At 35.1% G+C, this 14,673-nt stretch overlaps 3 protein-coding genes across 3 annotated transcripts; all 3 read left to right on the top strand.

Annotated features, from left to right (window-relative positions):
• The first annotated feature begins 4,110 nt into the window (after positions 1-4,110).
• On the top strand, positions 4,111-4,724 carry LOC133288016 (uncharacterized). Its single transcript, XM_061485708.1, has one exon. The coding sequence runs from the start codon at positions 4,129-4,131 to the stop codon at positions 4,663-4,665; it is 537 nt and encodes a 178-aa protein (XP_061341692.1). The 5' UTR covers positions 4,111-4,128; the 3' UTR covers positions 4,666-4,724.
• A 6,662-nt stretch (positions 4,725-11,386) lies between these two features.
• Positions 11,387-12,538, top strand: LOC133288012 (F-box/kelch-repeat protein At3g23880-like). Its single transcript, XM_061485704.1, has one exon. The coding sequence runs from the start codon at positions 11,387-11,389 to the stop codon at positions 12,536-12,538; it is 1,152 nt and encodes a 383-aa protein (XP_061341688.1).
• An 895-nt stretch (positions 12,539-13,433) lies between these two features.
• LOC133288014 (uncharacterized) lies at positions 13,434-14,036 on the top strand. The gene has a single exon (XM_061485705.1). The coding sequence runs from the start codon at positions 13,503-13,505 to the stop codon at positions 14,034-14,036; it is 534 nt and encodes a 177-aa protein (XP_061341689.1). The 5' UTR covers positions 13,434-13,502.
• The last annotated feature ends 637 nt before the right edge of the window (positions 14,037-14,673 follow it).

The raw sequence follows: 14,673 nt of genomic DNA on the forward strand, positions 1-14,673 counted from the left end.
GAACTGTCCTTGAGACCTTTCAGCCAACTGCCTAGACAACTGGCCTATCTGACTCTCCAAGTTTCGGATGGAAGCATCCTGGTTCTTGTGGTAGGCTCTGGTCTCATTTATGTGATCATAAGTAGTTTTGGCCAGTTGTATCATCGTTTTCTCCAACTCAGATGGCTCTTTTTGTGGCAGAGGAGGAGGTTACAGATAGTTGTTGGATTTATAATCCAGGCCGCTCCCTTGATTCCTCCTTTGGAAATTGTTCCCTTGGCCGCCATTCTGATTCCTTTGGTAACCTTGAGTATTTTGTGGAGGCCTTGGATCATACCAAATTCCATTGACCTAGAATGGTTCAGCTCTATTGAGTGTAGGGCACTCATTAATATCATGCGGTTCCTTGCAATACTCACAGTCAAATATATCTACTTTGGATGTTGAGAGCTGCATCTTGTCGAGCTTGGCATTCAAACTGGCCAACTGCTGATCACTACTCGCCCTGATATTAGCTTCAGTGTTCATCAACTAAGCCAATACTTGGCTGCTCCCACTGATGCTCATCTTGAAGCAGCTCATCGAGTTCTTCGATATCTGAAGAGTTCCTCTGCTAAAGGTCTATTCTTTTCTGCTACTTCTTCTTTGCAGCTAAATGCATATGCTGATGCTGACTGGGCATGTTGTCCAGACACCCGTAGATCAGTCACAGGTTTCTGTGTGTTTCTTGGCACCTCCCTCATCTCTTGGAGATCAAAGAAACAGACAACAATATCACGCTCATCCACTGAAGCGGAATATTGTGCATTGGCTTCCATCACATGTGAACTCCAATGGCTATCATTCCTCTTACAAGACTTAGCTGTTCCAAGACCGAAACCAATTGCTGTTTTTTGTGATAACCTCTCTGCCATCCATCTGTCTCACAACCCAGTTTTCCATGAAAGATCCAAACATATTGAGTTGGATTGTCACATTACTCGTGAGAAGATACAATCTGGCCTTCTTCATCTGCTTCCTGTTTCCACTCATGATCAGATTGCTGATGTCTTTACAAAGCCTCTACTATCTTCTCCATTCGACTCTCTTATTGGCAAGCTTGGCCTTCTTGATGTTCATCACCCAGTTCAAGCTTGTGGGGGGGGGGGGGGGTGTTACCAGGCTCTAATGACTTGGGCCCAAAAGATGCAACAAGGCCCAATCCAATGTAATCATATTAGTCAGTTTCTTTTGTTTATTCTCTTAGAAGTTAGTTAAAGGTTTAATTACTGATTACTTCTTTTAATTCTTCTTGAACCAGTTGTATAAATAAACTGATTCCATTCATTTCTTGTACAATAATAAGCTAATTCAATACAAAGCAAATCACCTTTAAGTCTGTGTTTGTCTTTTCTCTCTGTTATGCTTTTGCATGTTGAAGATCACATTCTGATCTTGCATGTTGAAGATCCAGTATCATAAGACCATGTTCTGTGGTCTAGGCCATGAACACCACCACCCAATCCGTGATATGTGGGACCACTCCTAGTTACGGTGGGGCTTTATAATTCTAATCCTTCTAGAAAGTTTCACACAGAGGGTCCAAAATAAATAAATAAATAAATTATAATTTTGAAGGTTTTTCTAGAAAAGTATTTTTAGTTAAATTATTTTGTGTAAATTCATATTACGAGTTAGTTTAGTAATTAAAGAGTCTAGTTGACTATTACAAAAAAAGAAAAAGAAAAAAAGAGTCTAGTTGATGGCCTTGTATTTCTCTCTTAGTATACAGGGATTTAGGTGTATAATCTAATTTTTCTCTGTCTCGTAAATGTTTAATAATTAAAAAACTTTAAAATAAATATAAAACATGGCTTATTAATGAAAATATGTTAAAAAACATACTTGAAAAGTTGTGATGATAAGCTGATAACATCTCTCAGAATCACCAAAGGCAATTTGGCATATGCTTTTCAAGTTTCAACGACCTTCTCAAGCAATGTCCAATAATATTCAAATTTTATTTCTCTCTTTGTCCCTTACCTTGCCGACTCTATTAAAGTTGTTCTTACGTCGTCACTTTGTCATATTTTAGAGCCAAATGCCAATTCTCAAACTTAATTTTCTCTTTCTGAGGTGGTCATGCACATAAATGACTTAATCACAACCAACACTCTGATCCGTTCATGTCATGTCAGATGACATCATATAAAAGAAGATTTATTTTAAGAGCGGAAAAGAAAAAAATAACGGTTGATCTATATTTACGTTGTTGATATCTTTTTAAATGGACATATATCACATGAGAGGATTGATTATTTTGGATTTTTTGACGGTGTACCAAATTTTTTACCACATTAAACCGGTCAATGTCACACTTTGCTTGTGCGGGACGAGTCCCGCACTAAATTGTGAGGGTATAATCGAAAAGGTAGATAAATACGGTGACTGAAAACATAATATATATATATATATATATATATATATATATATATATATACCTTCCTACACACACCATAAAAATGTGTGCCACTCATTTTTTGTTTTTTGTTTTTTTTAAATAGGTGGGTCTCACACATGATGTATCTATGACATGAAATTAGAATCTCTTACGTCATGAGATTTATTTTTCCCATATATATATATATATAGAGGTTATATAGAGGTAGGATTCTTTGACACCAGTGTCAAATTTCAAATTTGACACCTTATCTTAGAGCCGTTAGATCAAAAAAGATCAATGGTGTCACATGCTTACAAATTAGAGTCGTTGATCTTTTTTGATCTAACGGCTCTAAGATAAGGTGTCAAATTTGAAATTTGACACTGGTTTCAAAGGATCCTGCCTCATATATATATATATATATATATATATATATATATATATATATATATATATAATTATTTTTCTTATATTGCATAAGATTAAAGTAATTTTTCTACATTCACAAAAGGAGAAGAGAGGAGAAAGAATAGGAAAAAGAGAAAAAAATTAAAGTGAGTCCCATATAAAATTTGTTGTATTGGAAGATTGTTTTATTTTATGCAAAATAAAAAAAATAATCCAAATATGGTTATGATTTCTCACATTTAATGCTTACATTCAATCTTGATTATTGATTTCTCACATTTCCCACATATGATTTCCCACATTTCCCATATATATATATATAAGCAAGATATCCTTATTATAAGAGTTAGAAATCTTACACTCAATTTTGATTATTGATTCAGTTGTATCTAATGGTTCATATTACTAAAAATTTTGAGCCCTTAAATATAAATAAAATCAGTAGACAAGATTAAGAGTGTGACTTACACTGATGTAAAATGATCCTATATGTATATATGGAGGAGGGGTCTCGCATGGTTAAATTGCGACATTGACCGCACTGTTAAAACAATTAGGACGTGCATTAATGAGGTATACACTATCGTAAATTGCGTCTAATTGTTAAAAAAGCCTCCGTTTCGTGAATAAAATTTTGGTTCTAACTGTTGCACCAAAGATTCAGTGAATCCTATCAATAAAAATATTATATGGCAGTTAAATTTTTTTTTTTCAGCCAAATTTTTCTCTCTTTTATGATGTGTAATGCTCTTATTAGTAAGATGCACTGAATCTTGATGCAATAATATTATCTACCAAGTGCACAGAACCAGTTCTATCTACCAAGTAGCAACTCCCTCACACATTAATCAAGTTGAACCTGAAAATTGAATTCAGTAGTGACATAAAAAGTGCTACTTAATTACAGCTTTGTGTTATCCACAGTACACCTCTAGAACAAATACTTACTGTCAGAATATATATGAAGATCATTGGGTAATTCACCTTCTTTGAATTGTTGCCACCTTTTTTGTCGATTGACAGTGATATTTCTACTATCTGAGAATTTTCATCCACCACAACTTTATTTTTGTTGACCTATAAATGTCCAACTTATACACAAAGTCCATGGTTTATCCAATGTACAACTTCCATCACCCTCTCTCTCTCTCCTCCACTTGTCTTATTCATCCCCACTTGTCCTCTATATATATGTGTCCAGAACCCTACACTTAATTCCTACTACTTCCAACTACCACTAGATCATATTGTTCTTTCTCATCATTCATCTTGTTCATTCCTTGCTTGTTGCTGTACTTGTCCTCTCATTCACCAAAGCCATGAACAAGTTAATTAAGAAATCTCAAGTTCTAGTGCTCTTTGTTCTTGTTTTTCTTCTTGCCATCACACCCTTTTTACCTTCCTCTGTTAGGCCTACCTACTTGTACTTCATCCTAAACTTCCTCATCATCACACTTGGTGCCGAAGCTGGCCTCCTTTCAGTTTTTTCAAGGCCTTTAGAAGACAGTAAACAGTTTGCTTCTGTTATACAGAAACCTGTGATTCCCCCAGAAGTCAATTTTGAGAAAAGGGAAGCTTCAAGCACAAGAAGTGTATGTGCTGTCTCAGAACATGTTGAAGAGAAGCTCAAGGCTGTTGAAAAGTCTGCAATATCTGAAAGGGTTGTTTGTGTCACCAAAGTGGACAAAGTGCAAGCTGATGAAGAAGTCATGGAGGAAGAGGTTGAAGCAGAAGAGGAGATTGATGGAGTTAGTGGGCAAGAGCTGTTTGCAAAAGATGAGGCCTTCATTAGGAACTTCTACAAGCAATTGAAGATGCAGAGAGAGGAGTTTTGCATTTATCAGAAAGCCTTTTAAGACTGCATAAGCTTTTGCTATAGAATAATGTGATTACTCTGCTGTTAAATTAAAAACATAGATACTTACCAAAAATATAATAAAATTACAAACATAGAGAAATCATATTGTTCTGCTATGATGGTTTTTCTTCCGTTGGGTTTGTGTTATAAAGAAGTTAATATTTTACATCCACATACTTATCTTACTTCATCATCAAACTATTAATACACAGAGATATTTATAAAATGCCACATCCAAAATTTCTCACCAAATTGAAATGAAATAATAAATAAATAAAAAAACTGAATATGACACGTGAAAACACATTCTATATGTTTGTCAATTTCTTGCGATCGTTTAGCCATTTGGAATCATTGGTAGGTACAAAAAACTCTATTGCATTGATATAATGTGTGACCCACAATAAATTATTGAATGATATTTACAAAATAATATAAATAAAAATATTGTATAGAAATCCATCGTAAATCAGGAACCAGAATATCATGGAGTTCTTAATAAATAGTGAGGGAGAAGCATGTGTGTGTCAGGGAGAAGAAATAATGGATTAAGAGAAAAGTGAAGAGGTGGGTTTTAGGAAAAAGAATCAAAATCCCTACAAGGTAATAACAATACAAAAACATACACATCCATAAAACACAACTTACAAAGTATTCAAACGTGAAGTTGTGTCTCTGTGTTAGTTTATTGAATAATTCAACTAGACAGCCTTCATTTTATATACTTTGGAGAACCTAAAATTAGAGTATTCACATATATTTGTTTATGATGTTGTAGTTGTCCTAGTTGGTGTCAGAGTTTGGTACATAAAGGTGTTTAAGAAGACACCCTTTTTTGGTATCCAATCAAATTGGAATATGGTATACTGTAACACCCTGTGTATACCCCCGGTTTGTTAACATGTCATCGTATTGAGCTGTGCTTAATTAAAAATACGGAATATTTTTTTCTTTTTCAATTATGACGTCATTATACTTAACCAAGTTGATTATTTAATCATTTTCATAAAATCATCGCCTGTATGTAAATGCAAAAGACATCTAACAGAAATACCTCAATGTATAGATATAAAGTGAGTATCTAAGTCACGGCATTACAACACGCAATCTGGACTATAATCCTGATACATTATTACAACTCCAGATAAAACAAGACAATAATCAAGTCTATGTGGCATGGACAATCCCCATGCTCACCAAATCGACAGCATAACCAACAAAGCCTCGACATAGAAATCCATAAACTGAAGCTAAAAACATAAGACAGTAAACAAGATCCAGCATCTAATCATAACAACATAACAACATAAGCAGCGTAAACAAGTATCATCTATTAGCTAAGCTTTGGCCTCCTGCCGCTAGAGGTCTCAACCCCCGCATTACCTGAACCTGAAATGGTGCCCCAAAAGTGGGGTGAGATCTCTAAACAAAAATCTCAGTAAGACAAGGCTCAAGGATCTTCCACCTCAAGCTCACTTACATGTGCAATATAAGTTATAAAAGCAGTAATTCAATATAATTTCCAAAACTATGCAGTGCAACAGATATTCATACCATGTGTGTTTAACTATTTTACTGGCCAGAGAAATGCAGGAATACGTCCATTACCTACAGATAGTACAAGGAACATCGCTTGCACCTCACCCACAACCTCACCATATTGTATGTACTACATACTCAGGCTTACCGTATAGGTGGAACACAACATCCATATCATAAAGGCACTAGCATATAACAGCTCAATAGCATTTCCAAAACATCAAAAGCATGTAACACAACATGCATATAACCATACCCCTATGAGACATGGTGGAACCACAACATGGCTAAACCGAGGACACGAAAGCTTACCTTGTAAGCTAGCTAACCAACCAAGAGTCCACACAAGCTCAAGGCCCACAAACAGCACAATCACAATCTGTTAATACAATACTTAATCATCAATAATCAAGCTCTACAAATTCATGTCAAAAGGAATACGTTTTCTTTCTCATTTTCACTTACTGCAGGCTTTTCTCAAAGCCTTAAGCATTAAACTGCATTTACTCTTTTTAAAGCTTTAATTGCAGCTCTTTACCGAAAATTCCAATATTTTAATATGTTAAACTAGACATCTCTAGCTTTACAACGACATATTAAATGTCTCAATCGGAGTTGTATAACTCCGGTTAAGTTTTACGCAAGGTGACTGCTGCAAACGGAATTTCCAGCAACCAAAACACGACTTAAAATTGATACTGCGATCAAAATCCTTAATCCCTTGATTCTGACTTACATTAATTAGTTACAGAAGTTTCACTTCCTTAAACAAGAGTCCACAAACCCATAAATCAGTTCTGGATGAACAGTACGCTATTGTTCCTCGCAAACCCAGAATATCCGGATATTCCTCGGGGACATATCCGGATATGCAATATCCGGATATCTCAAAGGCAATATCCGGATTTCAAATATCCGGATATCACTCTGGCAATATCCGGATATCCATATCCGGATATTTCGCGACAGAATGCAGTTTCTGCATTTCGCGAAGATATCCTTCCAAGGTTCCATTTTTAACACTTAAACACGTTAAAGCATGTATTTTTATACCCTCTTAGGTTTACATAGCAGTTGGTTACTTGTTTACTCTTTAAACATACCAAGACATCTCTTTTACTCATCAAAACACATGATCAAAGTTGGTGACACTTACCAAAGCTCAAAACAGAGGCAAAGGGCTGCTCTTGGAGCTCACAACCAGCTCCCAAGGTTCTGACTTGAACACCAAACGAAAAATGGTGCACAAGGTTGGTTCTTTCTTCACAAAGGTTGACACTTTCAAGCTTGCAAGCCAAGAAGAAAGCTCCAACACTACAAACCACCAACTCAGCCCCTTCACAACCACAACACAGCCCCCAACACTCAGAATCAAGGCCACCAACACCTCCCAATGCTCACTCTCACTCACCCAAGGTGTTTACAAGGAGAAAGTGTGAAGAAAAATGAGAAGAAATGCTACAAGGGAGGCCAAACATTGGTGGAGAAGGCTGAGACAGCAGCCACCATCAGCCACTCACGCATAAAAACTGATGTATCAACCTAAGGTTGTGTGCATAAGTCCTATATATAGTCACTTAAAATTAAACACATAGTATTAACTTTAATTGCTACGCTTAGCATTTTAATCCCAAACTTTGGATTCTTAACCTACTCAATTTTACAAGAATTATCATATTTTTCTTATAATTTTCAGAGCACATTTCCGGTATGCGCTTTTCATAGCCAGTACCAGTTTCTGGCACCTGCTCTTATTATTTGGACTTCAAACTCGTTTTACAAGTCCTACATATTATTCTAGTAATTATCATGCACTTATTACAATTTTCCGGGATAATTTTTCGGTACGCATTTACACCGACTAGCAGAACCGGTATCTGCACTTTTCTTCCGAAAAGCGACTTTCAGCATTCTTACTCACTAATTATAATTATTAAAGCCTCATAATAATTATTAGGGTCAATTAAGGAATTATTTCCTAATTTCACATAATTAATTAATTAAATCCCTTAATTAACGGTGCAGGTTCTTACATACGACGCCACATACTCAGGCTTACCGTCAAGATGGAACAACACATGCATATTATAAGCCATTACACATAAAGCTCAACAGCATTTCAAATATCCAAAGCATGTAACACAACATGCATATAACCATATCCCCATGGGACATGGTGGAACCACAACATGGCTAAACCGAGGACACGAAAGCTTACCTCTTAAGCAATCAATCCAAGTCAAGTCCACACAAGCTCAATGTCCAAACATAGCAGATCACAATCTGATTTAGAACCAGCAAGCATATCAACATTCATAGCTCCATAGTATAAACATAAAGACTACGTTTTCCTTTTACGTTTTACGTCTTAAGGCTTCCCACAAAGTCATAAGCCCTTAATCACTTGATTCTGACTTAGTTAAGTATTTACAGAAGTTCAACTCCATCAAAATAGGGTCCACAAACCCATAGCTCAGTTCTGTATGAACAGTACCTTACTGTTTCTCGAAATCCAAGAATATCTGGATATATGTCGGGGGCATATCCGGATATCAATATGCGGATACCATATCCGGATATCTATATTCGGATATCAAAGACCCCATATCCGGATATCAATATCCGGATATTTATCGACCCAATATCCGGATATTTATCAACCCAATATCCGGATATTTCGCGACAGAATGCAGTTTCTGCATTTCGCGAAGATATCCACCAAAGTCCAACTTTTACCAATTAAAAGCGTTCAAGACTCCATTTGTAGGTCTATATATGTTCATACACATGTTAGTTACTTGCTTAACTCATTTACATGCAAAGACACCACCTTTAAATCATTTAAACTCATGATCAAGGTTAGGCAACTCACCAAAGCTTCAAACTCAGAAATGGAAGGCTCTTGGAGCTCACCAAACAGCTCCAAATATACTGACTTGCAAGGAGCACGAAAATGCCACACCAAAGGTTGGTTCTTGCACCAAAAGATGACTCCTTGCCACCACAAATGCCAAGCCAAAGGACCACACCCTCTCTAAACTCAAATTCAGCACCTATCCTAACCAAGGCAGTAGCAAGAACTCAGAAAAACAACCTCTTTTTACTTCCCAAGGCTAGAATGCACTCACCCATAGAGTTTTCAGGAAGAACCCAAGAGAAAATGAGGTCTCTTGGTGTCTCAAATGGAAGGAGAAGGAGGTGGTAGGGTGGTTGGTGTCACACCTTCAGCAAACTCACGTAGGAGAAATGTATGGCCTAGGGTTTTGGGCCATACTTTAGTATATATAGTCACTTAAACCATAAACGCACAGTATTAACTTTAATTGCTACGCTTAGGATTTTAATCCCAAACTCGGGATTCTTAACCTACTCAATTTTACAAGAATTATCATATTTTTCTTATATTTTTCGGAGCACCTTTTCGATACGCACTTTTCATAGCCAGTATCAATTTCTGGCACCAGTTCTCATTATTTTAACTTGAAACTCGTTTTGTAAGTCCTAAATATTATTCTAGTAATTATCATGTACTTATTATAATTTTCCGGTATACTTTTTCGGTACGCATTTATACCGACTAGCAGAACCGGTATCTGCGCTTTTCGTCAGAAAAGAAACTTTCAGCATTATTACTCACTTACTATAATTATTAGAGCCTCATAATAATTATTAGGGTCAATTATGTAATTATCTCATTAAACTTATAATTAACTGATTAATTTCTTTAATTAACGGTGCAGATTCTTACATTATCATGATTATCCATAACTGCTCTACAATTAAATAAAAAATGAGGTTGAGTGCTTCACCTAAGATACGAAAAGTACATGTTGGCATTCACCGGTTGCTATGAAGGTTTCAACGAGACAAAAATGGAAGAATTGACCAAAATGAAGTTGAATGTAAACTTAAGAAATAAGGATTCGATAATCAGGAATTTTAGTATATTTTTCTGAGTTTTTACAAAAGGGATGAGATGTTGTGACAACCAAATAATGTTACTATCACATCTTAACCAGTGATTTCCGCCAATCAACGGTTATCATTTTTCAAATCAAACTCATTAATTAATTATAAATTCGCAATAAATGATAACCGTTGATTGACAGAAATCAACGGTTAAGATGTGGTAGCAACATTGGTAGTAACATTATTTGGTTGTCACAATATCCTACCCCTTTACAAAATACTAAAAATTCGGGTATACATGTTGATGGAAATGACAACATTTTTCTTCAGCTTATCTTGGATCTAATTTAAATTGGATGATGGCATAACATATTTTATTTTATTTTATTTCAACAAAAATAATAAAGGTATCTTTTATTTTATTTCAAAAACAATAGCACAATTCATCAAAAATCGGTTTTGAAATTATTATAAAATCGGTTTTAAACTTGATAACCGGTTTTGACTGATTTTAAATCAAAATCGGTTATAAACCATAGATCGGTTTTGAAATCGGTTTCAAACTGGTATGGATAATTAAAAGCTGATTTTTTAAAAACAATCCAGTTTGGTTTGAAAACCAAACCATTTAAAATCGGATCGGTTCGGATTTTGTCAAAACCAATTATGAACCGATCAATGCACTAGTTAATATAATTTATGAAATACGATTCAAAAATTCATATTAACGATTGACATTTGATTGCGATTCAACAACTTTAGTAGTGATATTTTGAAATTTTAAAAATCCAATTTAATTAGTAAACAAAATCTTCGGTAATATAGTGAAACGCTTTCATTTTAAAATACAATATAATATCAAAATATTCAAAAATTCAATCTGCTCAGCGAAATTTGAGTGATTCCCTCTTCCTCTTTTTTTCTTAGTGCCTTCTTTGATTCATCCGAGCTGATTCGCTTGGATTGGGCTTTTCCATTATTTATTTCTTTATTTAAAATTTTTTAATAATTGCTAGTTATTTCTTTTTTGTTATTTTAGATTATGTTTGAGTTTGTTGATTGTGCGTTATCTCCTTTGATTGCACATGATTATAATTATTTACTTTTTTTTTATTTTATTTTTACCTATTTAAGGCTTGGAAAACAGGAATAGTATTAGCAATTATTAAAATTCTCTAAATAAAGAAATAAATAATAGAAAAACCTAATCCAATCGAGTGCACATTCTCTTTCTCTATTGCTTTTGTTGAAACAAGAACTGTACGTGACCAATGACATTGAAGAATAGGAAGGAGATGAAGCTCACACTCACACTCCCTGACGAGTTAATAGAAGAAACTCTGTTAAGGTTGCCGGTGAGATCTCTTTTGCGTTTTAAATGTGTGTGCAAGTCATGGCTCACTCTCATCTCCAATCCCCAGTTTGCAAAATCACATTATGACATTGCTGCTGCACCCACCCACCGACTTCTTGTTAAGCCATATCGTAAATGTTCTTCAGAATTCATAGGAATAGAGGCACCACTTCACGATGATTCTGCTGTAGTACACCTTAACCTCACTCCTCCACAGTCATCATTAATTACTTCGGTTAGTTCTAATTATCTTCGAATATTGGGTTCTTGCCGAGGGATTATACTTTTAAAGTATCGTGAAGATGATGATCTCATTTTATGGAATCCATCAACAGGTGCCCGAAAAACAATATCATGCTCCCCTGGTGGCAAATTGTTATATGGTTTTGGATATGACCCATCAACTGATGACTACGTGGTAGTTATTGCTATGGAATCTTCCACTAAGTTTAAAACTCACTTGGAGTTTTTCTCCTTGAAAACCAATTCATGGAACAAAGTTGAGGGTTTTAATTTTCCATATTCAGATATTAGCGTAAGATTCATATCTGGGTTACCTTTGAATGAGGCTCTTCATTGGTTGGTTTTCTCTAAAGGTGATTTTTTTACAAAGGATGCTGTGATTATTACTTTTGATTTGATAAAAAGGAGTTTATCAGAGATTCCTTTGCCACGTGATTGTACTGCCTCCATGTATAGATCGATATTTGAAATTTTTCATTTCATGGTAATAGAAGGATGTCTCGGTCTGTATTGCTCAGATGATGTTTGCTGGGTGATGAAAGAATACAAAGTGCAGTTATCTTGGACCAAGTTCATTGTTTCATCTAATCGCTACATTCCTTGCGACTCGCATTTCCCGATATGCTTTAGCATAGGTGCTGGAATCGTTGGATCTGATGATATAAGAAAATTATTGAAACTTGATGACAATGGAGAGTTGCTTGAGATCTCCAGAATTATGCGGTGGTTTGTCAAAGAAGGTCCAGTACAATCTGCTATTTATAGGGAGAGTCTACAATCATTCCCTAGTGACTTTGGGGAAGCGAGGAAAGATGATCAACACTAATAAACAAGAAGAATTAGGGTATGTAATGTTCTCCAATCTTTTTGACCATTTTATATATTATTATTCATCCTGCATTATGGAAATTAAAAAGTTATATGAATATGATACATTAAAATTGATACCTTAACCTATCTTGTACTCTCCCCTTCCTAGCTAATATTATTTTCGTTTTCAAAAAAAATAAAATCATGAAATTGCAAGAATAATCAAAGACAAGGCAATTAATTGAGTGGAAAAATTTATAAGGAAAAACAACTGATGTTTGGAGTAAAAAAAATTAGGATTTCCATTGAGATTTTACAATGTCACATTCAAGTGATATTATTTGCATCATGTACACCTAAAAGCGCTACTTACAGGTTTGTGTTATCCACATAGTACACCTCTTGAACAAGAAAATTTAGAGTGCACTTGCATCATCATGATTCTTCAATTAAAAATTTGACACTTGACTTGAAAAAAAATTAATTTTTTTTCTTTCTTCTCTCCCATCACTTTTTTGTCTCTCTCTCATTTCTCCGCCTCATTGAATATTATATGCTCTAGGAGTAGTAAATATGCTCTCCTTTTGAACAAATACTTACTGTCAGAATACATATATGAAGATCATTGGGTAATTCACCTTCTTTGTATTGCTGCCAACTTTTTTGTAGATTGACAGTGATATTTCTACTATCTGAGAATTTTCATCCACCACAATTTTGTTTGTTGACCCACAAAGTCCATGGTTTCTCCAATGTACAACTTTCATCACCCTCTCTCTCTCTCTCTCCTCCACTTGTCTTATTCATCCCCACTTTCATGTCCTCCTCTATATATGTATATATATATATGTGTGTCCAGAACCCCACACTTATTCCTACTAGCTACTTCCAACTACCACTAGATCATATTGTTCTTTCTCATCATTCATCTTGTTCATTCCTTGCTTGTTGCTGTACTTGTCCTCTCATTCACCAAAGCCATGAACAAGTTTAAGAAATCTCAAGTTCTAGTGCTCTTTGTTCTAGTTTTTCTTCTTGCCATCACACCCTTTTTGCCTTCCTCTGTAAGGCCTACCTACTTGTACTTCATCTTAAACTTCCTCATCATCACACTTGGTGCCGAAGCTGGCCTCCTTTCAGTTTTTTCAAGGCCTTTAGAAGACAGTAAACAGTTTGCTTCTGTTATACAGAAACCTGTGATACCCCCAGAAGTCAATTTTGAGAAAAGGGAAGCTTCAAGCACAAGAAGTGTATGTGCTGTCTCAGAACATGTTGAAGAGAAGCTTAAGGCTGTTGAAAAGTCTGCAATATCTGAAAGGGTTGTTTGTGGCACCAAAGTGGACAAAGTGCAAGCTGATGAAGAAGTCATGGATGAAGAGGTTGAAGCAGAAGAGGAGATTGATGGAGTTAGTGGGCAAGAGCTGTTTGCAAAAGATGAGGCCTTCATTAGGAACTTCTACAAGCAATTGAAGATGCAGAGAGAGGAGTCTCTCATTTATCAGAAAGCCTTTTAAGACTGCATAAGCTTTTGCTATAGAATAATGTGATTACTCTGCTGTTAAATTAAAAACATAGATACTTACCAAAAATATAATAAGATTACAAACATAGAGAAATCATATTGTTCTGCTATGATGGTTTTTCTTCCATTGGGTTTGTGTGTAATGTCTATAAACTTTCTTAGCTGTATTTAATATATTATATATTATTATAAAGAAGTTTACATCCACATACTTATCATCAAACTATTAATACACAGAGATATTTATAAAATGCCACATCCAAATTTCTCACCAAATTGAAATAAAATAATAAATAAATAAAAAAACTGAATATGACACGTGAAACCACATTCTATATGTTTGTCCATTTCTTGCGATCGTTTAGCCATTTGGAATCATCGGTAGGGACAAAAAACTCTATTCCATTGATATAATGTGTTCCCTACAATAAATTATTGAATGATATTTACAAAATAATGTATAGAAATCCATCGTAAATCAGTAACCAGAATATCATGGAGTTCTTTAATAAATAGTGAGGGAGAAGCATGTGTGTCAGGGAGAAGAAATAATGGATTAAGAGAAAAGTGAAGAGGTGGGTTTTAGGAACTGATTAAACCCCTACAAGGTAATAACAATACAAAAACAT

Source organism: Gastrolobium bilobum, unplaced genomic scaffold (assembly GCF_033153095.1).
Source record: "Gastrolobium bilobum isolate Gb01-03AN ecotype WA unplaced genomic scaffold, APGP_CSIRO_Gbil_v1 utg97418, whole genome shotgun sequence".
In the NCBI taxonomy this organism is placed as follows: Eukaryota; Viridiplantae; Streptophyta; class Magnoliopsida; order Fabales; family Fabaceae; genus Gastrolobium; species Gastrolobium bilobum.

Excerpts from the sequence above, each read along its gene's own strand:
- LOC133288016 (XM_061485708.1), top strand. The coding sequence starts at position 4,129 with ATGAACAAGTTAATTAAGAAATCTCAAGTTCTAGTGCTCTTTGTTCTT.
- LOC133288014 (XM_061485705.1), top strand. The coding sequence starts at position 13,503 with ATGAACAAGTTTAAGAAATCTCAAGTTCTAGTGCTCTTTGTTCTAGTT.
- LOC133288012 (XM_061485704.1), top strand. The coding sequence starts at position 11,387 with ATGACATTGAAGAATAGGAAGGAGATGAAGCTCACACTCACACTCCCT.